At 44.8% G+C, this 20600-nt stretch overlaps 1 protein-coding gene across 1 annotated transcript; it reads left to right on the forward strand.

Moving 5' to 3' along the window:
* The first annotated feature begins 728 nt into the window (after positions 1-728).
* On the forward strand, positions 729-17430 carry LOC134570975 (NFATC2-interacting protein-like). The gene is made up of 8 exons (XM_063429004.1): positions 729-768; positions 4593-4703; positions 8922-9121; positions 9202-9282; positions 9705-9867; positions 13194-13338; positions 14037-14152; positions 16803-17430. Exons 1-8 carry the CDS (start codon positions 757-759, stop codon positions 16962-16964), a joined length of 990 nt encoding a protein of 329 aa, XP_063285074.1. The 5' UTR covers positions 729-756; the 3' UTR covers positions 16965-17430.
* The last annotated feature ends 3170 nt before the right edge of the window (positions 17431-20600 follow it).

Consider the following 20600-nt stretch of genomic DNA (forward strand, 5'->3'; position numbering starts at 1 on the left):
GTATACTCATAGGGAGAGCAAGCCAGGTTTTGCTCAATCCCATACAGCATAGGTGGTATCTTCCCCACCAAGGATATAAAAAGGTAAATCTTCAATGGTAAAATCAGGAAGGTCCAACTTCATATTTATTTCATTTTATAAATCTACAGTGAAAATCCTCAGTGAAATCTAGTTTTATTTAAAGATGACTTAATAAAGCTAAAATAAAAAACACCCCAATGCATTTCACCAGTCTTTCTCACACTTTGAGCCTCTGTGGCAAAACGCGTTGGTGTTTTTGTGTTTTTATGAAGTTGTCTCTAAAAACAAAATTAGGGTGTGGTTCTGACTGGTGTGTATTTTAGGTCTGGAGGGACATGGTATGTGTATACTCAGTATTGTCTTATACCATGATGGATGGTCCTACATGGTCACTGATGTCTTGTATTTTGATTTATCCAGCTATTATTCTCCCAGGGCTGCCTGCTCCATGGGTTAATGAGGGGTCTGCCCCCTGCCAGTAATAACTGGTCCCTGGGAACAGAGCTGTGATCACAGAGAGGTCCTGACAGACACTGAGCACAGCTGGAGGGAGGAAGTGCCCTGAGCATGCTGCTTCCGGTCCAAAGAACTACAGCTCCCGGCGTGCTCTGCGGCACGCTGCTTGGTTACCGCTGTGAAGGGAGGCTCCTCCTCCAATGCAGCGCGGGAGGGCGGGGTCTCGGGTAACCGTCCAATGAGCGTGAGAGGGCGGGGTTTTATACCGGGAAGTGAGACATGGCGGACGATGTGAGTACTTTGTTTTGGTGAGGTAACGGTCGGTGAGCGCGGTGCTCTCTGGGTAGCCGTGTCCCCCCACTGACTGACCATGTGATCACACCGCGCTCTATTAACCCCGTGCTGCCCGCGGCCCCGCCCCCAGGCTGTAACCGCGGGAAATTCAATGTGTGGGGGGGGAAACCATGCCGAGCTCTGCCTGGACAGGGACACCTACCGGGTCACATGGTTACTGTGTACAGTGTGTGACCCCCAGCCTGGCTCCCTGTCAGTACATCTCAACCAATGTCTCTCCAATCACTAGTGTCCTCACACTGACCGCTGTACCCTTATACCCCCTCACACTATCCTCCCATCCCTCATTCTCCTCCCATCCCTCATTCTCCTCCCATCCCTCATTCTCCTCCCATCCCTCATTCTCCTCCCATCCCTCATTCTCCTCCCATCCCTCATTCTCCTCCCATCCCTCATTCTCCTCCCTTCCGTCGTCCCTTCCTTCCTTCCTTCCTCGTCCCTTCCTTCCTTCCTTCCTCGTCCCTTCCTTCCTTCCTTCCTCGTCCCTTCCTTCCTTCCTTCCTTCCTCGTCCCTTCCTTCCTTCCTTCCTCGTCCCTCCCTTCCTTCCTTCCTTCCTTCCTTCCTCGTCCCTTCCTTCCTTCCTTCCTCGTCCCTCCCTTCCTTCCTTCCTTCCTTCCTCGTCCCTCCCTTCCTTCCTTCCTTCCTCGTCCCTCCCTTCCTTCCTTCCTCGTCCCTCCCTTCCTTCCTTCCTCGTCCCTTCCTTCCTTCCTTCCTTCCTCGTCCCTTCCTTCCTTCCTTCCTTCCTCGTCCCTTCCTTCCTTCCTTCCTCGTCCCTTCCTTCCTTCCTTCTGTGGTGGAATCTCGGTAAAAATAAATTTAGTAGGCCGAGATTACCACGTGGCATGTGTACGTGCATATGCTGACGTATCGATCAGTTGGTTGCACGAGGCAAGATACGATCAGTAGTGTACGGAGCATGTGCAAGAATACAGGATATAGTATTCCCCCTCCTCCATTGTGCTGGACAAGCCATGCGGTCAAACAGGAAGTTAATTCTTATTTGTGTTGATTGGTTAAGAGAATGTGCGGGTGGAGCTTAATATGGGAGGAGTTATGTGCCTATATAAGGAGCCTGCACTATTGTCCGGGGCTCAGAATTTGCTGTATTTTGGTGACATTAGTCCCTCTGAGTCCCGATCGGTGATCCAATAAAGAATCTCTTCCTTCCTGAAGAAACCTGTGTCCATCTCTCTGTGCTTGGCTTCCGTCAGTTTCTCCGGTATCACTTCCTCGTCCCTTCCTTCCTTCCTTCCTCGTCCCTTCCTTCCTTCCTTCCTCGTCCCTTCCTTCCTTCCTTCCTCGTCCCTTCCTTCCTTCCTTCCTCGTCCCTTCCTTCCTTCCTCGTCCCTTCCTTCCTTCCTTCCTTCCTCGTCCCTTCCTTCCTTCCTTCCTTCCTCGTCCCTTCCTTCCTTCCTTCCTTCCTCGTCCCTTCCTTCCTTCCTTCCTTCCTCGTCCCTTCCTTCCTTCCTTCCTCGTCCCTTCCTTCCTTCCTCGTCCCTTCCTTCCTTCCTTCCTCGTCCCTTCCTTCCTTCCTCGTCCCTTCCTTCCTTCCTCGTCCCTTCCTTCCTTCCTTCCTCGTCCCTTCCTTCCTTCCTCGTCCCTTCCTTCCTTCCTCGTCCCTTCCTTCCTTCCTTCCTCGTCCCTTCCTTCCTTCCTTCCTCGTCCCTTCCTTCCTTCCTTCCTCGTCCCTTCCTTCCTTCCTTCCTCGTCCCTTCCTTCCTTCCTTCCTTCCTCGTCCCTTCCTTCCTTCCTTCCTTCCTCGTCCCTTCCTTCCTTCCTTCCTTCCTTCCTCGTCCCTTCCTTCCTTCCTTCCTTCCTCGTCCCTTCCTTCCTTCCTTCCTTCCTCGTCCCTTCCTTCCTTCCTTCCTTCCTCGTCCCTTCCTTCCTTCCTTCCTTCCTTCCTCGTCCCTTCCTTCCTTCCTTCCTCGTCCCTTCCTTCCTTCCTTCCTTCCTCGTCCCTTCCTTCCTTCCTTCCTTCCTCGTCCCTTCCTTCCTTCCTTCCTCGTCCCTTCCTTCCTTCCTTCCTCGTCCCTTCCTTCCTTCCTTCCTCGTCCCTTCCTTCCTTCCTTCCTTCCTTCCTCGTCCCTTCCTTCCTTCCTTCCTCGTCCCTTCCTTCCTTCCTCGTCCCTTCCTTCCTTCCTTCCTCGTCCCTTCCTTCCTTCCTTCCTCGTCCCTTCCTTCCTTCCTTCCTTCCTTCCTTCCTCGTCCCTTCCTTCCTTCCTCGTCCCTTCCTTCCTTCCTTCCTTCCTCGTCCCTTCCTTCCTTCCTTCCTTCCTCGTCCCTTCCTTCCTTCCTTCCTTCCTTCCTCGTCCCTTCCTTCCTTCCTTCCTTCCTTCCTTCCTCGTCCCTTCCTTCCTTCCTTCCTTCCTTCCTCGTCCCTTCCTTCCTTCCTTCCTTCCTTCCTCGTCCCTTCCTTCCTTCCTTCCTTCCTTCCTCGTCCCTTCCTTCCTTCCTTCCTTCCTCGTCCCTTCCTTCCTTCCTTCCTTCCTTCCTCGTCCCTTCCTTCCTTCCTTCCTTCCTTCCTTCCTCGTCCCTTCCTTCCTTCCTTCCTTCCTTCCTCGTCCCTTCCTTCCTTCCTTCCTTCCTTCCTCGTCCCTTCCTTCCTTCCTTCCTTCCTTCCTCGTCCCTTCCTTCCTTCCTTCCTTCCTTCCTCGTCCCTTCCTTCCTTCCTTCCTTCCTCGTCCCTTCCTTCCTTCCTTCCTTCCTCGTCCCTTCCTTCCTTCCTCGTCCCTTCCTTCCTTCCTTCCTTCCTCGTCCCTTCCTTCCTTCCTTCCTTCCTCGTCCCTTCCTTCCTTCCTTCCTTCCTCGTCCCTTCCTTCCTTCCTTCCTTCCTCGTCCCTTCCTTCCTTCCTTCCATCTTCGTCCCTTCCTTCCTTCCTTCCTTCCTTCTTCGTCCCTTCCTTCCTTCCTTCCTTCCTTCCTCGTCCCTTCCTTCCTTCCTTCCTCGTCCCTTCCTTCCTTCCTTCCTTCCTCGTCCCTTCCTTCCTTCCTTCCTTCCTCGTCCCTTCCTTCCTTCCTTCCTTCCTCGTCCCTTCCTTCCTTCCTTCCTTCCTCGTCCCTTCCTTTCCCTCCTCCCCTCGGTCCCTTCCTCCCCCCCCCCATCCCTTGCCCTCTCATTATTCTCTCTCCAGCCTCTCACCCCTTCCTTCCAGCCTCTCATCCCTTCCCCTCACATTAATCTCCTCTCTCCATCTCCCGTTACTCCCCCCTCAGTGCCTTCCTCTCACCTCTCCTCCCCCCTATTACCCTCAGTTACCTTATGTCCTCCACCCATTCTTCTGTTTATCCTATAGCTTTCTTGTCACCCTGCCATAATCTCATCTAAAGACCTCAATTTGTCCTCCTCATGGTCACTTTCTTGCCCCCACCTAAACACTGTAACCCTTATCTTGTTGCACCAGCACCTTTGCCTTCAGTACTTGGTCACTCAGATCAGCTACCATATAGGAAACCTATTAAATGTCTTGCACATATGTACATACTGGTATACAAGGATTTGTGGGCTCTGTCTCCTTCAGTGGTTTACAAACAGTGCCCTTGAAACTTGCCAAAAGTTCAGGTTTAGCCTGTCACTATTGGAAAATGCTTGAACAATAGGAACACCAGGTTTAGTGTAAACGTCTCGGTGTTTACTTTATTTTTTACTTGTTTTTAATAAAATATCCACTTTGGTTGCCTTAGATCTGTGTAAACCAGCCTGTTCAGTAGTTGTCACAATATATCCGGGTCTGCTGTTGGTAATCTCTCACATTGTCAACAGAGCACTGAAAGCAGTGACAGTGATGTGGAGCTGGTGCGACCTCGACATGCAAAACGCAGGCGAATCGTCCCTGGCACCATCCCTGCTATGGCCTCCGTATATTCCACCAAGGTATGATCTCTTCCTGTGCATTTTAAAGTAGGTCACATGAGAATCTCAAAATACCTGCATGTACGGCTGCTGCCCACCCCCTAACCCTACACACGTCTCTTATGACCTTAACATAACGGGGTTATTTACTGAAGTGAGAATTCAAAGTGTCTACTGTGGCCATTAAGTTAAAATTCAAACAAAGAATTTGCTGGAGAATATTTCCAGTTTAGCTATTTTGACCTAAAAGGTATTCTATAGTGCCAGGTCAAGAGAGCAGTTTTCCTGGCACTACAGGTCCCTACAGCGCGCTCCCCTCACTCCTGCAGTGCTAATGGGGTCCCTTGGTGCTGGGTCAGGCTCCGCCCACGTTCCTCACTGGCAATGGCCGTGCTTGCATTAGGATTTCCCCATAGGAAATCCTTAATCAATGCTTTCCTATGGGTAAAAATCTGATGCTGGAAGTCCTCATGCATAGCGTGAGCACGTCCACTGTCGTATAATGGACCAGGGACTTTAGGGGGTGTAAGAAAAATTAAGGGGCTTGGAGGGAAATGAGACACATGAAGGGGCTGGGGGGGAAGGAATGTTACACATGGAGGGGCTGGGGGGGAAGGAATGTTACACATGGAGAGGCTGGGGGGGAAGGAATGTTACACATGGAGAGGCTGGGGGGGAAGGAATGTTACACATGGAGAGGCTGAGGGGGAAGGAATGTTACACATGGAGAGGCTGGGGGGGAAGGAATGTTACACATGGAGAGGCTGGGGGGGAAGGAATGTTACACATGGAGAGGCTGGGGGGGAAGGAATGTTACACATGGAGAGGCTGGGGGGGAAGGAATGTTACACATGGAGGGGCTGGGGGGGAAGGAATGTTACACATGAAGGGGCTGGGGGGGAAGGAATGTTACACATGGAGAGGCTGGGGGGGAAGGAATGTTACACATGGAGAGGCTGGGGGGGAAGGAATGTTACACATGGAGGGGCTGGGGGGGAAGGAATGTTACACATGGAGGGGCTGGGGGGGAAGGAATGTTACACATGGAGGGGCTGGGGGGGAAGGAATGTTACACATGGAGGGGCTGGGGGGGAAGGAATGTTACACATGGAGGGGCTGGGGGGGAAGGAATGTTACACATGGAGGGGCTGGGGGGGAAGGAATGTTACACATGGAGGGGCTGGGGGGGAAGGAATGTTACACATGGAGGGGCTGGGGGGGAAGGAATGTTACACATGGAGAGGCTGGGGGGGAAGGAATGTTACACATGGAGGGGCTGGGGGGGAAGGAATGTTACACATGGAGGGGCTGGGGGGGAAGGAATGTTACACATGGAGGGGCTGGGGGGGAAGGAATGTTACACATGGAGGGGCTGGGGGGGAAGGAATGTTACACATGGAGAGGCTGGGGGGGAAGGAATGTTACACATGGAGAGGCTGGGGGGGAAGGAATGTTACACATGGAGGGGCTGGGGGGGAAGGAATGTTACACATGGAGGGGCTGGGGGGGAAGGAATGTTACACATGGAGGGGCTGGGGGGGAAGGAATGTTACACATGGAGGGGCTGGGGGGGAAGGAATGTTACACATGGAGGGGCTGGGGGGGAAGGAATGTTACACATGGAGGGGCTGGGGGGGAAGGAATGTTACACATGGAGAGGCTGGGGGGGAAGGAATGTTACACATGGAGAGGCTGGGGGGGAAGGAATGTTACACATGGAGGGGCTGGGGGGGAAGGAATGTTACACATGGAGGGGCTGGGGGGGAAGGAATGTTACACATGGAGGGGCTGGGGGGGGGAGGAATGTTACACATGGAGGGGCTGGGGGGGAAGGAATGTTACACATGGAGAGGCTGGGGGGGAAGGAATGTTACACATGGAGAGGCTGGGGGGGAAGGAATGTTACACATGGAGAGGCTGGGGGGGAAGGAATGTTACACATGGAGAGGCTGGGGGGGAAGGAATGTTACACATGGAGAGGCTGGGGGGGAAGGAATGTTACACATGGAGGGGCTGGGGGGGAAGGAATGTTACACATGGAGGGGCTGGGGGGGAAGGAATGTTACACATGGAGGGGCTGGGGGGGAAGGAATGTTACACATGGAGGGGCTGGGGGGGAAGGAATGTTACACATGGAGGGGCTGGGGGGGAAGGAATGTTACACATGGAGAGGCTGGGGGGGAAGGAATGTTACACATGGAGAGGCTGGGGGGGAAGGAATGTTACACATGGAGAGGCTGGGGGGGAAGGAATGAGACACATCGAGGGGGGCCCAGGGCAATTTTTGCCCTGGCGTTTCTAGTTATGCCTCTGTGTGACCTGCACCATATGATCTCTGGTAATGGGCATAAAAGCCTGCCTTGCAACTATGTCCATTTACTGCTGAACCAGTGTCAGATTATTAAATACTCTTAAAGTGCAGGATTTTGTTTGGAAACTAAGAATCCTGTAGGTATCAGTGAGTTTAGGAGAATTCAGATCTAATGAGACTATCCACCCTGGAAGCCCTTGTTAGGATAGTGATCAGCATGGATACTGCAAACCTACAATACTCTGCTTGCTGTAACCAGCTGTTACTGATAACTGACTCTAAAGTCAGGGAGCAAATAAGCAATGGATCTATAAAGTCTGAACACCAGAATATCTTTGCCTTGCAGTATATAGTACACGTTAACCCCTTCACTACCGAGCACTGCTTGACTGGAAAAATATTAGCATAACATTTGAAGCAAGGACTGCATAGGTTTCATAAACTACCATAACACGACAATTTTGTGAATCGATTGCTTTGCAGATAAACTTAAATTACAATTTATGTAAATGTTCACTTATTTGTTCAATCTTTTATAGGGACACTCCAGGCACCCAGACCACTTCTGCCCATTGGAGTGGTCTGGGTGCCAACTCTCAATACCCTTAACCCTGCAAGTGTAACTATTGCAGTTTTCATAAACTGCAATAATTACCTTGCAGGGTTAACTCCTCCTCTGGTGGCTGTCTCCGAGACAGCCACTAGAGGGCACTTCCTGGTTTATAGCACAGGTTTTCTGTGCCATAGCGACGCTGGACGTCCTCATGCTATGTGAGGACCTCCAGCGTCGCTAAAATCCCCATAGGAAATCATTGAAAGCATGCACATTAGGTCTCATCCCGCCGGCGGCCGCGCATGCGCAATTGGTCTCCCCTACCGGCTGACTATGGGTAGGAGTGTGGGCGGACCCTTAAACGCCGCCGAGGGACATCGGCGGTGGTCTCAGGTAAGTCACTGAAGGGGTTTTCACCCCTTCAGCAACATGGGATGGGGGGTGGGAGGGAGAGGGGACCTGCAGTGCCAGGAAAACATACTGGAGTGTCCCTTTAAAGCTTGTCATTTCCCAAAAATTTCTGTAAACAGTATGCAGTGTCCTTTATCTTGCAATATTTCACACGGGGTCTGAAATGTTAGAAAACATGCCTTTTCTTCCTACGTTGCATAGAAGTATTTACAAGGACTCTGATGGTATTACTAGCAGTACAGCTTACTATGAATTGCAAAAGCAGTGTGTGTTTAGTTTCAGCAACTTTAAAGGTATTGTATCCGTTACTAGTAGCTTGCGCAGAGAAATGTGATCATCTACAGGCTAGTAATCATAACTAGGGGTAAATGAGGGTGAGTGAGGCTTTATGGACTGCATTTCATACAGCAAAATTTATTAGCCGTTATATAGCGCCAACATATTCCGTAGCGCTTTACAATAGAAGGGGAGATTTAACAATAAATGAGACCTTACAAAAACTTTCAGGAACAATAGGTTGAAGAGGACCCTGCTCAAACTAGCTTACAGTCTAGAGATGAGAATAAACCTTTATTTTCTATTTTGGTATTGAAGGGGTTAATTTGCCAAGCGTGTGAGCGCCTTATTGAACACTGTGTAACTCTTTGAAACTGTTTGCAATCACTTTCCACAAATGGGAAATATACACCCTGAAAGGAATATTTGTGTGAACGTTTGTATGTGGTCACTGAGTGACTTGCTGCATTACCAGTAATCGAGTAAATGGGGAAAATTGAGACCTTACCCTTATGCCCATTACTCCATGAGGACTTGCTGATGTTTTGAGCTCAGGTGTTTAGATTTCCTGTGTGGGGTTTATTTATTTTCCTTTCCTCCCATTTCCAACCACCACTTGGGCTTTTAATCTATTTGTGAGTTTCAGGTGATACTGTAGGCTTGTTTAGCTGTCATTTCCTACCTCCAGGTGATCAACTCTCTCAAGCTGCTTCCAAATGGTACCAGTGCTTTGGCCCAAACGGATAAGGAGCTACAGAGTTTACGGGGTTCTGAAGGAGATGTAGATATTGAGGTGGTGGCAGAGGTGCAGCCCCCTGTTCCCAAATCTCCAGTGTTCGGCCTGAGTGACTCTGAGGAGGAAGAGAAGACTGAAAAGCTACATGAAAGGTAAAGGTTTTGTAAAAATCATGTTGGTTCCTTAACATTTTATTCTAGTCTTTGGTAAATCCCCATCTATCTCTCCCTAGGGTTCGTGACTCCTCTCCTTCACCACCCCCTACACCAAAGACTCCAGAGCACAAGCGTGGTCGAGCTTATCGCAAGATAAGGTAAGAATGCTGCTGAAACCTTCCTGCAAGTTGAATACCTTTCTGCCATCGAGGCAGGTGGGAGTGAATATACAGGAGTAGTATATGTGATGTGCATCTAGGTAGACATGTTGTATATAAAACATTGGTTAAACACCACACATATAAGGAACAAGAATGCATTCAAACACTTGTTCCACAAGGAAAAATGGGAATGGGGGCAACAAAAAAAACTAGTGTAACAGAATATATATATATATATATATATATATATATATATATATATATATATATATATATATATATATATATATATATATATATATATATATATATATATATATATATAAATAAATAAACCTGGCTCTCATGTTTGTTTTCACATGTGACTGTTCACTGATTGTGTTCCCTGGTTTGAACAATTCTCATTTTGCTCATCTCAGGGAGATGGATGCCTGCTTGAAGGATTTAGGAACATTCATGTCACCAAAACAACGATCTGACGCTGAGGAACCTGATGTGATTATGGTGGGGAGCAGCCCTGCTCCAGAGCTCGCCATTAAAGTGCGCAGGAGAGGGGAAATCTTCAAAATAAATATTGGCATGGTGAGTGGATGGGACTGCTACGATTGTTATGCTGATGCTGCAGGGTAACGTTTGTCTGTTCACAAACAGACTAACGTTCCAAATGGGGGGTGGGGGGATAGGAGACCAGCAGAATCGCTTAGTGAGTCCAGCGCTAAAGAGAGCGGCCGCCCCTCCCCAGCTTCAACTTTAGTAGGCCGCATCTGGTGTTCTGGTACCTCGACGAGTGCATAAGCACAAGACCTAGCAATCAAACCTGTCGCAATTTAACACTTTATTTCTCATGGTGATACTTGATCAGGATTGCATGCTGAGCCGACATGCCCCTGTAGAGGCAAGGCTTCTAACTGATTAAGTTAGAACTTCTGACCGTTAACTCTTAAACTGTCCCTTTTTACTGACGTGTAACAGAGATAAACAGAATGCCCAATGTAAAGCAAATTCTGATGAGACCATAATAAATTTAAGTTTCAAAACATTTAACTGCATGTAGTGAATGTTACATTCTACACCAAAAGAAGTAAGAATTCTCCTATTTTATATAGTGAGTCTAAGGGAAAATCCATATCTCTCTATCTAGGAATTTTTTTTTTTTTTACTTGGAGGCCTCCCCACATGGCCACTTTCTATATCCTGGATACACTTTTGTTATTACCAACTGGACTAGAGATGGTCAGATTCTGTCATTGAGATCATTTAAATGCATGCTTTCAACTTGTGCTTTGTTTTCTGGGCATACTGTAAGCTGTAAACCTATAATAGTTGTAAATAGATTATCCTTGTACTCTGTTAATAATATGATTTATTTTTACTTCTTTTTTTAAACAAGAAAAGTTTTACTAGTTTGGTTTCACATGCATGGTGGCTAGAAGCAGGACGGTGGGAATGAGACTAAAATGTATGTTAGACGTTGGGATTTGGAGGAGACTGGAGGGCAAGCAAATGTGTGGAATAAAACCCCATCGGAATAAAGAAGTGGTAAAGGAAGGCATAAAGAATGAAAAATATGCTCTTTGAAAGTGGAAATATAGTCTTATGCCCTTGGGGAGATGATGGCTGCTAGTGCAGTAGTCGGGTATAAATTGGTGAGCAATAGGTGGGGGAAATGCAGGGAGGAGCTAGCAACTGATGACTTCAGTAGTTTGGAGAGTTTAAATATTTAAATAGAACCGAAGGAAAAGTTTGTGCAAGGCGGAGTCTTGCAGCTATTTTTATTTGTGCCGTCTCTTAAAATGAAGTGCTGCAGCCTTGTTGATTGTAGTTCTCGTAAGAACTTTTGAGTTTCTTGGCTGGTATGTAATATTTTTGTAGGATGGCAAAAATACAGAGAACACACGGATCCTAAAAGGTTAACTGGATTATAGATTAGACTCTAATAACATGCATTTCCAGATGGTAGGGAGAAAACCTTAGGATCTCTTTACAATTCGTGCATTACTCTCCAGAGCCCTGGATGAGCATCATCCTGTACAGGAGACAGTGTCTCCTCATTGCTTTCCCTCTCACGGAGCTTCTACCATGTGACCCTGTGTGAATGGCGACAGTGTGGATTTAACTGCAGCCAGGCTCACCCTTTTAAAGGGACACTCTAGTCACTAGAACAGAGGGCCACTGGAAGTGCTTCAAGGGTCAGTGCTGCACAAGTAAGACCTATAGTGTCAGGAATACATGATTGTATTCCTGACACTGTAGTGTTACTTTAAGGAAATACTGTCGCAAGTAGCCCTAGCATTAAATGCACCATGGAATGTTATGTAATCAATAAATATTAAATGGAGGGATTGGCAGGCACTTGAAGCTGATTAACAAGAGATGTTAAACAGAATAAAGAGATCCAGCCAACCAAACATACAAGTGGTAATACTCTCCATACATCTCCCTAACTCTCTACTTCCAGCCTGCAGCCTCTGTCTCTCAGTAGCTCAGTAATTATGGATAGATAGAAGTTGGTCCACAAACAGGGAGTGAAGAGCCATGGCTAAGGAGGCACTGCTATTTTTGATATGCATTTTAATTTATTTTAATCAAAACTAGATTTAGAATGGAGCAGAGACAAACCTATCTGAGGCCCAAATTGAGTCAACGAAGTGTTGGGGAGAGCAAAAAGGAGGTGCAATAGTACTGTGAACAGAAAAAGGCTCAAATCTCGAGCTGATTTCGGCGGATCTTGTGCCATTGCAAAAAGAACCAGGGCCCTTTTTATATCCGACTGATCCCACCCAAAAGGGCGGTACCGAAGGACAAGATATAAACTTTTGTCTGTTCTCAGAGTTTTTTTTTTTGTTTGAGCAATGCATTACCTTGGCTGTCCCAAAGTGTACCAAATGTGGACCCCATGTGTTTAGTGTACTGAGCAAATTGTTGTGCAAAAATTTAATCACAATATACCAGCCGTGGTTAAAGTGCATGTGCTACAATAAATGTGTCAATATAAAAATATTGAATACTTTGCAGCGATACAACTTCTTTGGATGGTATACACCTCAAAAATATTAAAACAGAAAAACACTAATAGTGAAGACTGTTTTATACGATTGGAAGTCAATAATTTCCAAATTTATCCCTTTTGGACTTTCACTCACATTTCTCGGAGCCTTACACCTGGCTCAAGTTTATACGTCTTGGAGCTGCTTTTTGGGGGACTCCTTCCCTCTTGTCTCTTTTGATATTGACCTCCAAGAACAAATACAAATAAAAGTATCTAGTGTAATATGTCCAAACAGTTTAACAGCAAAATATATATATATAAATTAACCACTCACTTGTTCTAGAGGCTCTATTTTAATTGAAATGCGCCTAATTCTGAGGGGATGTCGTCCCTGGGCTCCAATGCAAGTAGTCTCTTCAAATCCAAATGCAGATAAAAGGTATTTTATTAAATCCAATGATTAAAAAAGATATATAGTTGCAAAATAACAATGAATCTATAAATTAAAATCCACAGGGGCATGTTTGATAAAAACACGTTTCACCTAACTAAAGGCTTCCTCAGTTTTTCCTTGTTGACTAGGCCTTTAGAAGTCCAAAACTATTGTGTAGGGCTGCTGTATCTCTCGTTCAGTGAGAACTTGCTGGCGTTTCGGTTCTGGACTGCCCTTATGGTTCAGTCTGATATGCATGGAATAGGTTTACTCTGTAATGGCACAAGTGAGCACTTTTTTCAGACCCGAGTTGGAACTTGCTAAAGGGCAAGCTACTGAGTTATTTAAAGCTTTTGTCTGTTCTCCGAGTTCTCATTTTCTTTGTTTAAGCTGTGTTGGTGTCCAGAATTTACTTGTTTTAAACAATGGTCTAACAGGTAGTTGCATATCAAAGTGTGCTTGGATAATTCCTACCCGTCTTTCTAGAGGGAACCCCTGTGGAATGTTGCAGAGTCTGTGGCCTCTCGTCTAAACGTTGAGCCTTCACAAATCCTCCTCCTCCTGCGAGACGAGGAACTAGATCTCAACCAGACACCTCAATCTCTTAACCTCACCGTGGCTGATATAATCGGTAAGCAAAAAATAGGGAAAAAACTTTTAAGTCGGTTTTATTTCTTAAACTGGGAATTGTGGAGCCTTGACAAGGGGATTGCAAATTTAACCTCCATGCTTGTTACTTGGCCAGGGAAGGGGGCTGTGGCATGTACTGAGCAGTGGGAGCCCACAGCAAGCTGTTTTTTACCTCCCAGCAACTCCCTCCAGCTCCCTGTGTAAATCTTGCGGTCTGCGTGCTGTGCTGAGCGTTGCCATGGTAACCTTTGACAACGCTCTGATGGTAGCGGGACTCGCGAGATTTAGACAGGGAGCTGAAGGAGCTGCTGGAAAGGTAAGTAACAGCTTGCTGCAGGCCCCCCCAGGACCGCCGGGCTTATAATGTGCCTAGCGGTCCTGGGAGGTATTATCGGTATCTATATTGGCTGATACCAAATATCGGCCGATAATATCGGTAAAACCGATAATCGGTCGATCCCTATTGGTAATTTTAACCTTTAAATTTGAAATTTACCTTGATTTCTCGCCTTATCCGACTCAGTCTTACAAAGAGATTGCACTTTTTCGGCATCGGAAATTCTAAAGTTTGTGGCATGTTTGTCCTATTGGGACGGTAAAGTTTGCAGATTTTCGTCAGGTGAATGGGCAACTCCACAGTAGCAATACAATGGTAATTGCTGAAACTCTTCCTAATACATATTTCATCCTCTTTGCCAGACTGCATGGTCCTCTCACTATCGAATGAGCAGAATGTGGTTGGTCAGGATGATAAGATCTGTCTGAAGGTTCAGGGCAAGGAGAAGGAATCACACCTTGATGTCTTTGTTGGGAAGGTAAGTTCGTTCAGTTACAGGAGATCTGTAAAGGTAGAGGCTTTGGCATCTTCTGTCATAACAAATGAGGGGAAGATGTTTAGACATTATATTCTATATATAGGCTGCCTCGCAGTGGCTATGGACTTGGCGTAGTTTGCCGCATGCACCTTAATTCATGGAATTTCATGAAGTTTCTCACACCATGGATATGTAGTAGATCAGCTGTGAGGGATACTTTGGTTACACAGGAGGTGTCCATTCCTGCTCACCATATTGCAATGTTTCTTTAACCCCTTAAGGACCAAACTTCTGGAATAAAAGGGAATCATGACATGTCACACATGTCCTGTGTCCTTAAGGGGTTAAACCATGTGCTAAGCATATAATGCCTACCAATGGTTGTCTAATGAACTCCTGCTCTTAGGGTTCAGCAGTATTTATAGTTTTGGACACCCTGTATAAATGGAAGCTCACGGTTGCAATCAGCTGTTCAAATGACCCAGTTGATTGTGGATTTTATCTACAACTGAAGTACAGCTTCACTCTTAAAAGTGGAATAAATACATTTGGTGAGGGGGGTTAAAGATTTGCATCAATCTGTAAACCTTCATCTGGTTATGTGCTATTCCTGGTAAGTTTGACTTAGCAGATCTTTACACAATTAGAGATTGCAAAGTAATGTCGGTTTTGGTGGGACATGTTCAGGAGAAGTCTTTCAAAGACTAAAATAGGCATATTTGTCAGGATTCTGTCTGGCAACTTTGCAATGTCCTTGTATCAAGCTAAAAAGAACCTGGTGTGAAAGGTCTGGCCAACCAGAAGGCTACATCTTCACCAGTTTTTAATACATCTTCTCAAATGTAATGGAGCTTTAACTGGCATTTGTGTGGACTGTCATGTCCCATTTATTCAACTGTATTTACACAGGAAGTTGTAGTGGTATTTTCTACCTGGTTAGAATTAGGAGGCCATGAATGTCTAGATACAAAAATCCTAAAAAGAGCTGCTTTGAAAAATAGAGGCAAAGTCTATGGGGTATAGTATGGTTTGTGGACGAAGCCGTTGTTTTTTAAGGCTCTTAACCAGAGGCAGAGGTGGCAATTCTGGATATGAAACCATGGTAGATGAGTAGTCTTGGTATAACATGATTTACACCCCAACTCAGTAGTCCAGGAGGCAGGGGCTTTTTGGAATGGCTTTCTGTGCTTTTTCCAGGTCTCAGTGTAGGATCAGCTACCTGATTCAAACAGGGATATTCACTAAGGTGTGAATTGTCAGGAACTTAAAATGTTGGGCAAAAATAGCTGACATGGCAACACAACTGATTTTGGCAGTTTAACACATTTTGGCAATATGGCACCCGGGGATTAAATTAAACTACTTTGGGAGTGAGATGTGTTCTGTTAAGCCCACTAGAAATGTCAAAGTGCATGCTCTTCACAACTGCTTAAAGATGAACACTTGGCTTACTCTGTGTATGGAATCTATGCCTTGGTCATCTCCGTAGCAGTCAGCACTTTCTCCCCATCTGGGTCTTCTGTTCTGTTAAACGAATGTCTTTGAAACATCCGTGTTGCAGTATCCATTTACTTTGGGGCTTTGTTTTTAATTTTGAAAGGGGGTTAATGTAGAATAAAGTATTAGTAGTTTCGGACGAGGGTAGTTCTATTAAAACAATTTTGTATTTGTACTTCTTCCCCCCTCCATGAGCCCATATCCACATGCTAAAACAGAAGCCACATTTATTGTAGGGTAATAACAGCAATAAAAAATCATCCCTTTATACAGGTCAAGCAAACTGAATTCCCAATTTAGTAAATAATTCTGATGATGATTTCTAAGTAAATTTTAGAGTTAAGGCCAGGATAGCTGAATTGAAAGCATTTTGACCTTTACATTTGAATGCTCATTATAGAGAATAACTGTATATTTCAGTTTGCATGATTTGATCTTTTTAACCTCATTCCACTGACCACCATTTTTGGTAAAGGGGGGGATTGGTTACCAGTCTGAAAAGACTTGGATATGGAGAGAGGTCTCTGTCTCAAATCTCTAATTTTACCTAAACAGATTAACAATGAAAGCAAGTAATTACAAAGTGATGTTTGAGAATAGATGCACCTCCCCATGCTTTTAACATTTGTAGCTGTCACCAAGCACAGCATTGTGACTTGTAACAGTTATTTTACATTTTGGTGTTGTCTACCGCTCCCTTCCCCCAGTCATTCTGCATATGAAATTGAAGTTCTGGCATCTGGTTTGGTTAAATTTGCTATATTCATGCTATGCTGCGTAACACAAGTAGGGTGGTGCCTCCCTTTTGCAGAATCAATGCTGTGAAAACTGCCTTATACAGTTCTGCATCTCTACCTCAAGAGGGCAGCATTATACCTGCTTGTAGAGCGGGGTTTTTTTGGGGGGGGGGGGGGGGTTTAATACAGTCAGTGTTTACTGGCCAAACACTGCCTACAGAATTCTATGTCTCACAAACCCACTCTGTTGTTTAAAACCCAGTGCTGCATTTAATTTTACAGAACTGTTAATCTAATTCACTTTAAGGCTTTGTTCTAGGAAGGTTTCTCCCACCTTCCTTTACTCTTGGCATATCTCATAGACTGAGCCATTTAGTGGTTGCATAGTCACTCATAATTTATGTCTAATTCTGCAGTGTGAACCTCTTCAATCCCTGATGGACCAATACTCAGCGGCAATGGGTCTCCCTACGAAAGCCAAGGTCTCTTTCATTTTTGAAGGGAAGAAACTAACTGGGAAAAGTACCGTGGAAGAACTGGGGCTGGAGAGTGATGATATCATCGAGGTTTGGGCATAGTTACAACCACTGGTCTTCACTTATGGTTGAACATGTGACTACTCTCCATCCAATGCAAGAGCTTGTTCAGATCTGAGATAAGAATACATCACCATTGCCCAATACCAGTCTAACAAAATGGTTTGCAGGTTCCAGAAGTCCTAAATCTGGATTGGTTTTCCTGTGAGCACTGCAGTAAACTTCTAGAACAGATTTAGACATTGGCTTGAAAGATCCAGGAAGTCTACGGGTAATGATTTACCTTTAATTACGAACAGTCTTTCTGCAAGACTGGTGTCTCCTCTCTCAGAATACGCTGTTTATCAAACTTCCAAAACTGTTCTCAAAGGTGAAAATTAACTTTATTTTTTCTTTAGTTACAAAAAGTCTGCCCTGACCTCCCTTTTGTGTATATATAATTTAATCTTTAACTCTGTAAAGAATTTCTTAAATCCAATGTTTAATTTTGTATAAAATAAAAGCAAATATTGAGCTGTTCTACTTCCCATCAAGCTACGATTTCTATAGAATTCCGGCATTTTCACAGAAATCTTCAAGGTAAGTACCTGTTGACTGTGTAGTGTGCGTTTTAACCCTTAAAGTACCTAGACAGGTTAAAAAAAAGAGATCTTACATGCATAATATATATTCTGATGGTCATACACAATCTTTGGTTTTTAAAAGGTTAAGCATATTAGTAGTCACTGAACCAAAATGGAAAAATGCTTTACTCGAAAGTTCGAGTTCCAAAGGTATTTGCCTCCGGTGAGAAAAGTAAATGTGTGAAAATGCACGTCTTATCCAATCTTGGCGCATTGTGGTATATCCTTATTGTGTGCACATGGCATTATACTGGTGTGAAGTTTATTTTACTGCAGGAATAGATAATAACGTTGTTGTTGAAAATTTGGAAGGAGGCCTTTGCCGTTTCTAAGTATATAATTTAGCAGATTTTTCTTTTGCTTGTTTTTTATTGGGAGCAGATTAGCAGTTCACCAGTTAGAAAAGAAATGATACTTTTAAACTGTGCCTTGGCTACGTGCACAGTTGTCACGGATAAATGCTGTGTGGGATTTTAATTTTTTTTATTTTGGACATTCAAACTTACTCTAACAAAACTGCATTTTAAACAACAAACAAATGTCCAAGCTCCAGGACCACTGGCCTGCTAACCTGTGAGTCTTGCTGGGTGCCCCTTTATTTCTTTACTCAAACTGGAGGTCTGTTTATTCAGAAAAGCTACTCCATTTTATTCCTCTATTGTGGGATTAGTGCCTAGTGGGTTTTTATTTTTTTTTTATATAGGGAGAGATTGGCATCGGAGCCTGATGCAACATCTGGCTTCTTGGCCCTCCTTAGCAGTTTCATGGAAGCTCAAACCGTGCCTGTCTGTGATGCACAATGATTTTATAATGTATCTTGTCTGTTTGATTCTGCTATGCATTTCTTCAAACCTACTTATTTAAACACCTTGATAATCTGTGTTGGTTTGGGAAGATTCTTATTAAATATCTATCTAAATCTGTTATTTGTAAACCATACAAAAGGAACCAACCTTAATTCGGCATGCTACTATAATGGTTAAAAAAAATGGTTGTCATAGAACGCGGGCCTTGATCAAAGCTTTTGGTCAATAGACAAACTATTCAGAATACACAACCAAATATGCAGTTTTAAAGGAACACTATAGTCATCTAAATTAATTTGGCTAAATAAAGCAGTTTTAGTGTATAGATCTTTCCCCTGCAATTTCACTGCTCAAGTCACTGTCATTTAGGAGTTAAATCACTTTGTTTCTGTTTATGCAGCCCTAGCCACACCTCCCCTGGCTATGATTGACAGAGCCTGCATGAAAAAAAACCAAACTGGTTTCACTTTCAAACAGATGTAATTTACCTTAAATAATTGTATCTCAATCTCTCAATTGAACTTTAATCACATACAGGAGGCTCTTGCAGGGTCTAGCAAGCTATTAACCTAGCAGGGGATAAGAACATCTTAATTAAACAGAACTTGCCATAAAGAGAGCCTAAATAGGACTCTCTTTACAGGAAGTGTTTATGGAAGGCTGTGCAAGTCACATGCAGGGAGGTGTGACTAGGGTTCATAAACAAAGGGATTTAACTCCTAAATGGCAGAGGATTGAGCAGTGAGGCTGCAGGGGCATGTTCTATACACCAAAACTGCTTCATTAAGCTAAAAGTTGTTCAGGTGACTATAGTGTCCCTTTAAGTCTTAAACTGATACTTACTAGACTAGCTCAAATTAACATTTACTACTTGCCAGTTGGTGTGAGGTCACCTAGAATTGCCATATCTTGGGTTTCCATAAATGTGCTGTATGGCCTGGAAAGGATCTTGTATGGAGCATCTGGTTCTGTTTACTGCAGATATAAGCTGTTTTCCACTGGAACCTGCTTGGAACGACAGGCATCCTGTGGGCATTCGATCATCTTTAAAGCATGTTCCATTATTTTTACTGTATTGTCTTTTGTCATCACTTTTATTATTTGTGATGGATTTTCTGTGCAGTGATGTGGATCTCTATTACTCTGGTTTATATTCACCTGCTCTTGTTTATACTAATTTGGATAGGGCAGATCCTCATTCGGTTACCCGAAATATTTCTCCAAATCTATATGCTGGTAGCAAAACCGCAAACTCTTTTAACCCCTTAAGGACACATGACGTGTCTGACACGTCATGATTCCCTTTTATTCCAGAAGTTTGGTCCTTAAGGGGTTAAAGAACAGAGTCAATAATATGACTATGCCACTTCAAAGCATTATAACAATAGCTGTAGTGCAAGAATACAAACCTGTGGTTAATGGAAGATCCTGGCACAGTGCTGGATCTTTTACAGGTTCCCAGACATGTGCAATGAGTTGGGCTAATGTGAAAGGGTTAGACAAGGATGTACAATCCCTAATAAAAATACTACAAAATAACAAGCAGACCTGATCTGAAACTCTCCCAGCTCTACAGTCCAGTGTTAAACCTATTACTACCTGTATCAAACTCAATGCTGATTCATACTCTCCCGAAGTCCTAGAGTCGTTGGGAAAATCAATTGGCTCGCCGTTTGTATACCCAAACACCAGTCAAGACTTGATGAAGGGTACAATGGGAATGTATTGTTATGGCCTGCTTTTATACACAGACCCCCAGCAAAAGCACAGTAAAACATGCCCAGGAGTCTGTCTGGGAGATAATTTAGTGTATTTTTGCTTAACCCCTTAAGGACACATGACATGTGTGACATGTCATGATTCCCTTTTATTCCAGAAGTTTGGTTCTTAAGGGGTTAAACTAATCTCCCAGGCACTAGAGGTACAAAATATAAAACACCCTCAAAATACACATAGGAACCACCGCATGTATTATATTCCCCGGTCAGCCTAGATCTGAGCGCACAAAGTGTCCAAATAAAGCTCTGATCCCACGTACCCAGACGAATCACCACTGGGGTAAAGTTTTGACCAACCACACATGTGGCACCTGCCTTCGGGCGTTCCAAAACAAACACAAAGTTGAACAGTTCCCCTGGCTCATAGGTAGCGATTGTTCGCCTTGGTCGTGCGAACAATCCTATCTAACAGCGCTCTCCTGGCTTGCCGTGAAAGGAAGCAGTGTTCGCTTTACAGTTCCAGACACTCGA

This window comes from Pelobates fuscus, chromosome 8 (genome assembly GCF_036172605.1).
Source record: "Pelobates fuscus isolate aPelFus1 chromosome 8, aPelFus1.pri, whole genome shotgun sequence".
Taxonomy (NCBI): domain Eukaryota; kingdom Metazoa; phylum Chordata; class Amphibia; order Anura; family Pelobatidae; genus Pelobates; species Pelobates fuscus.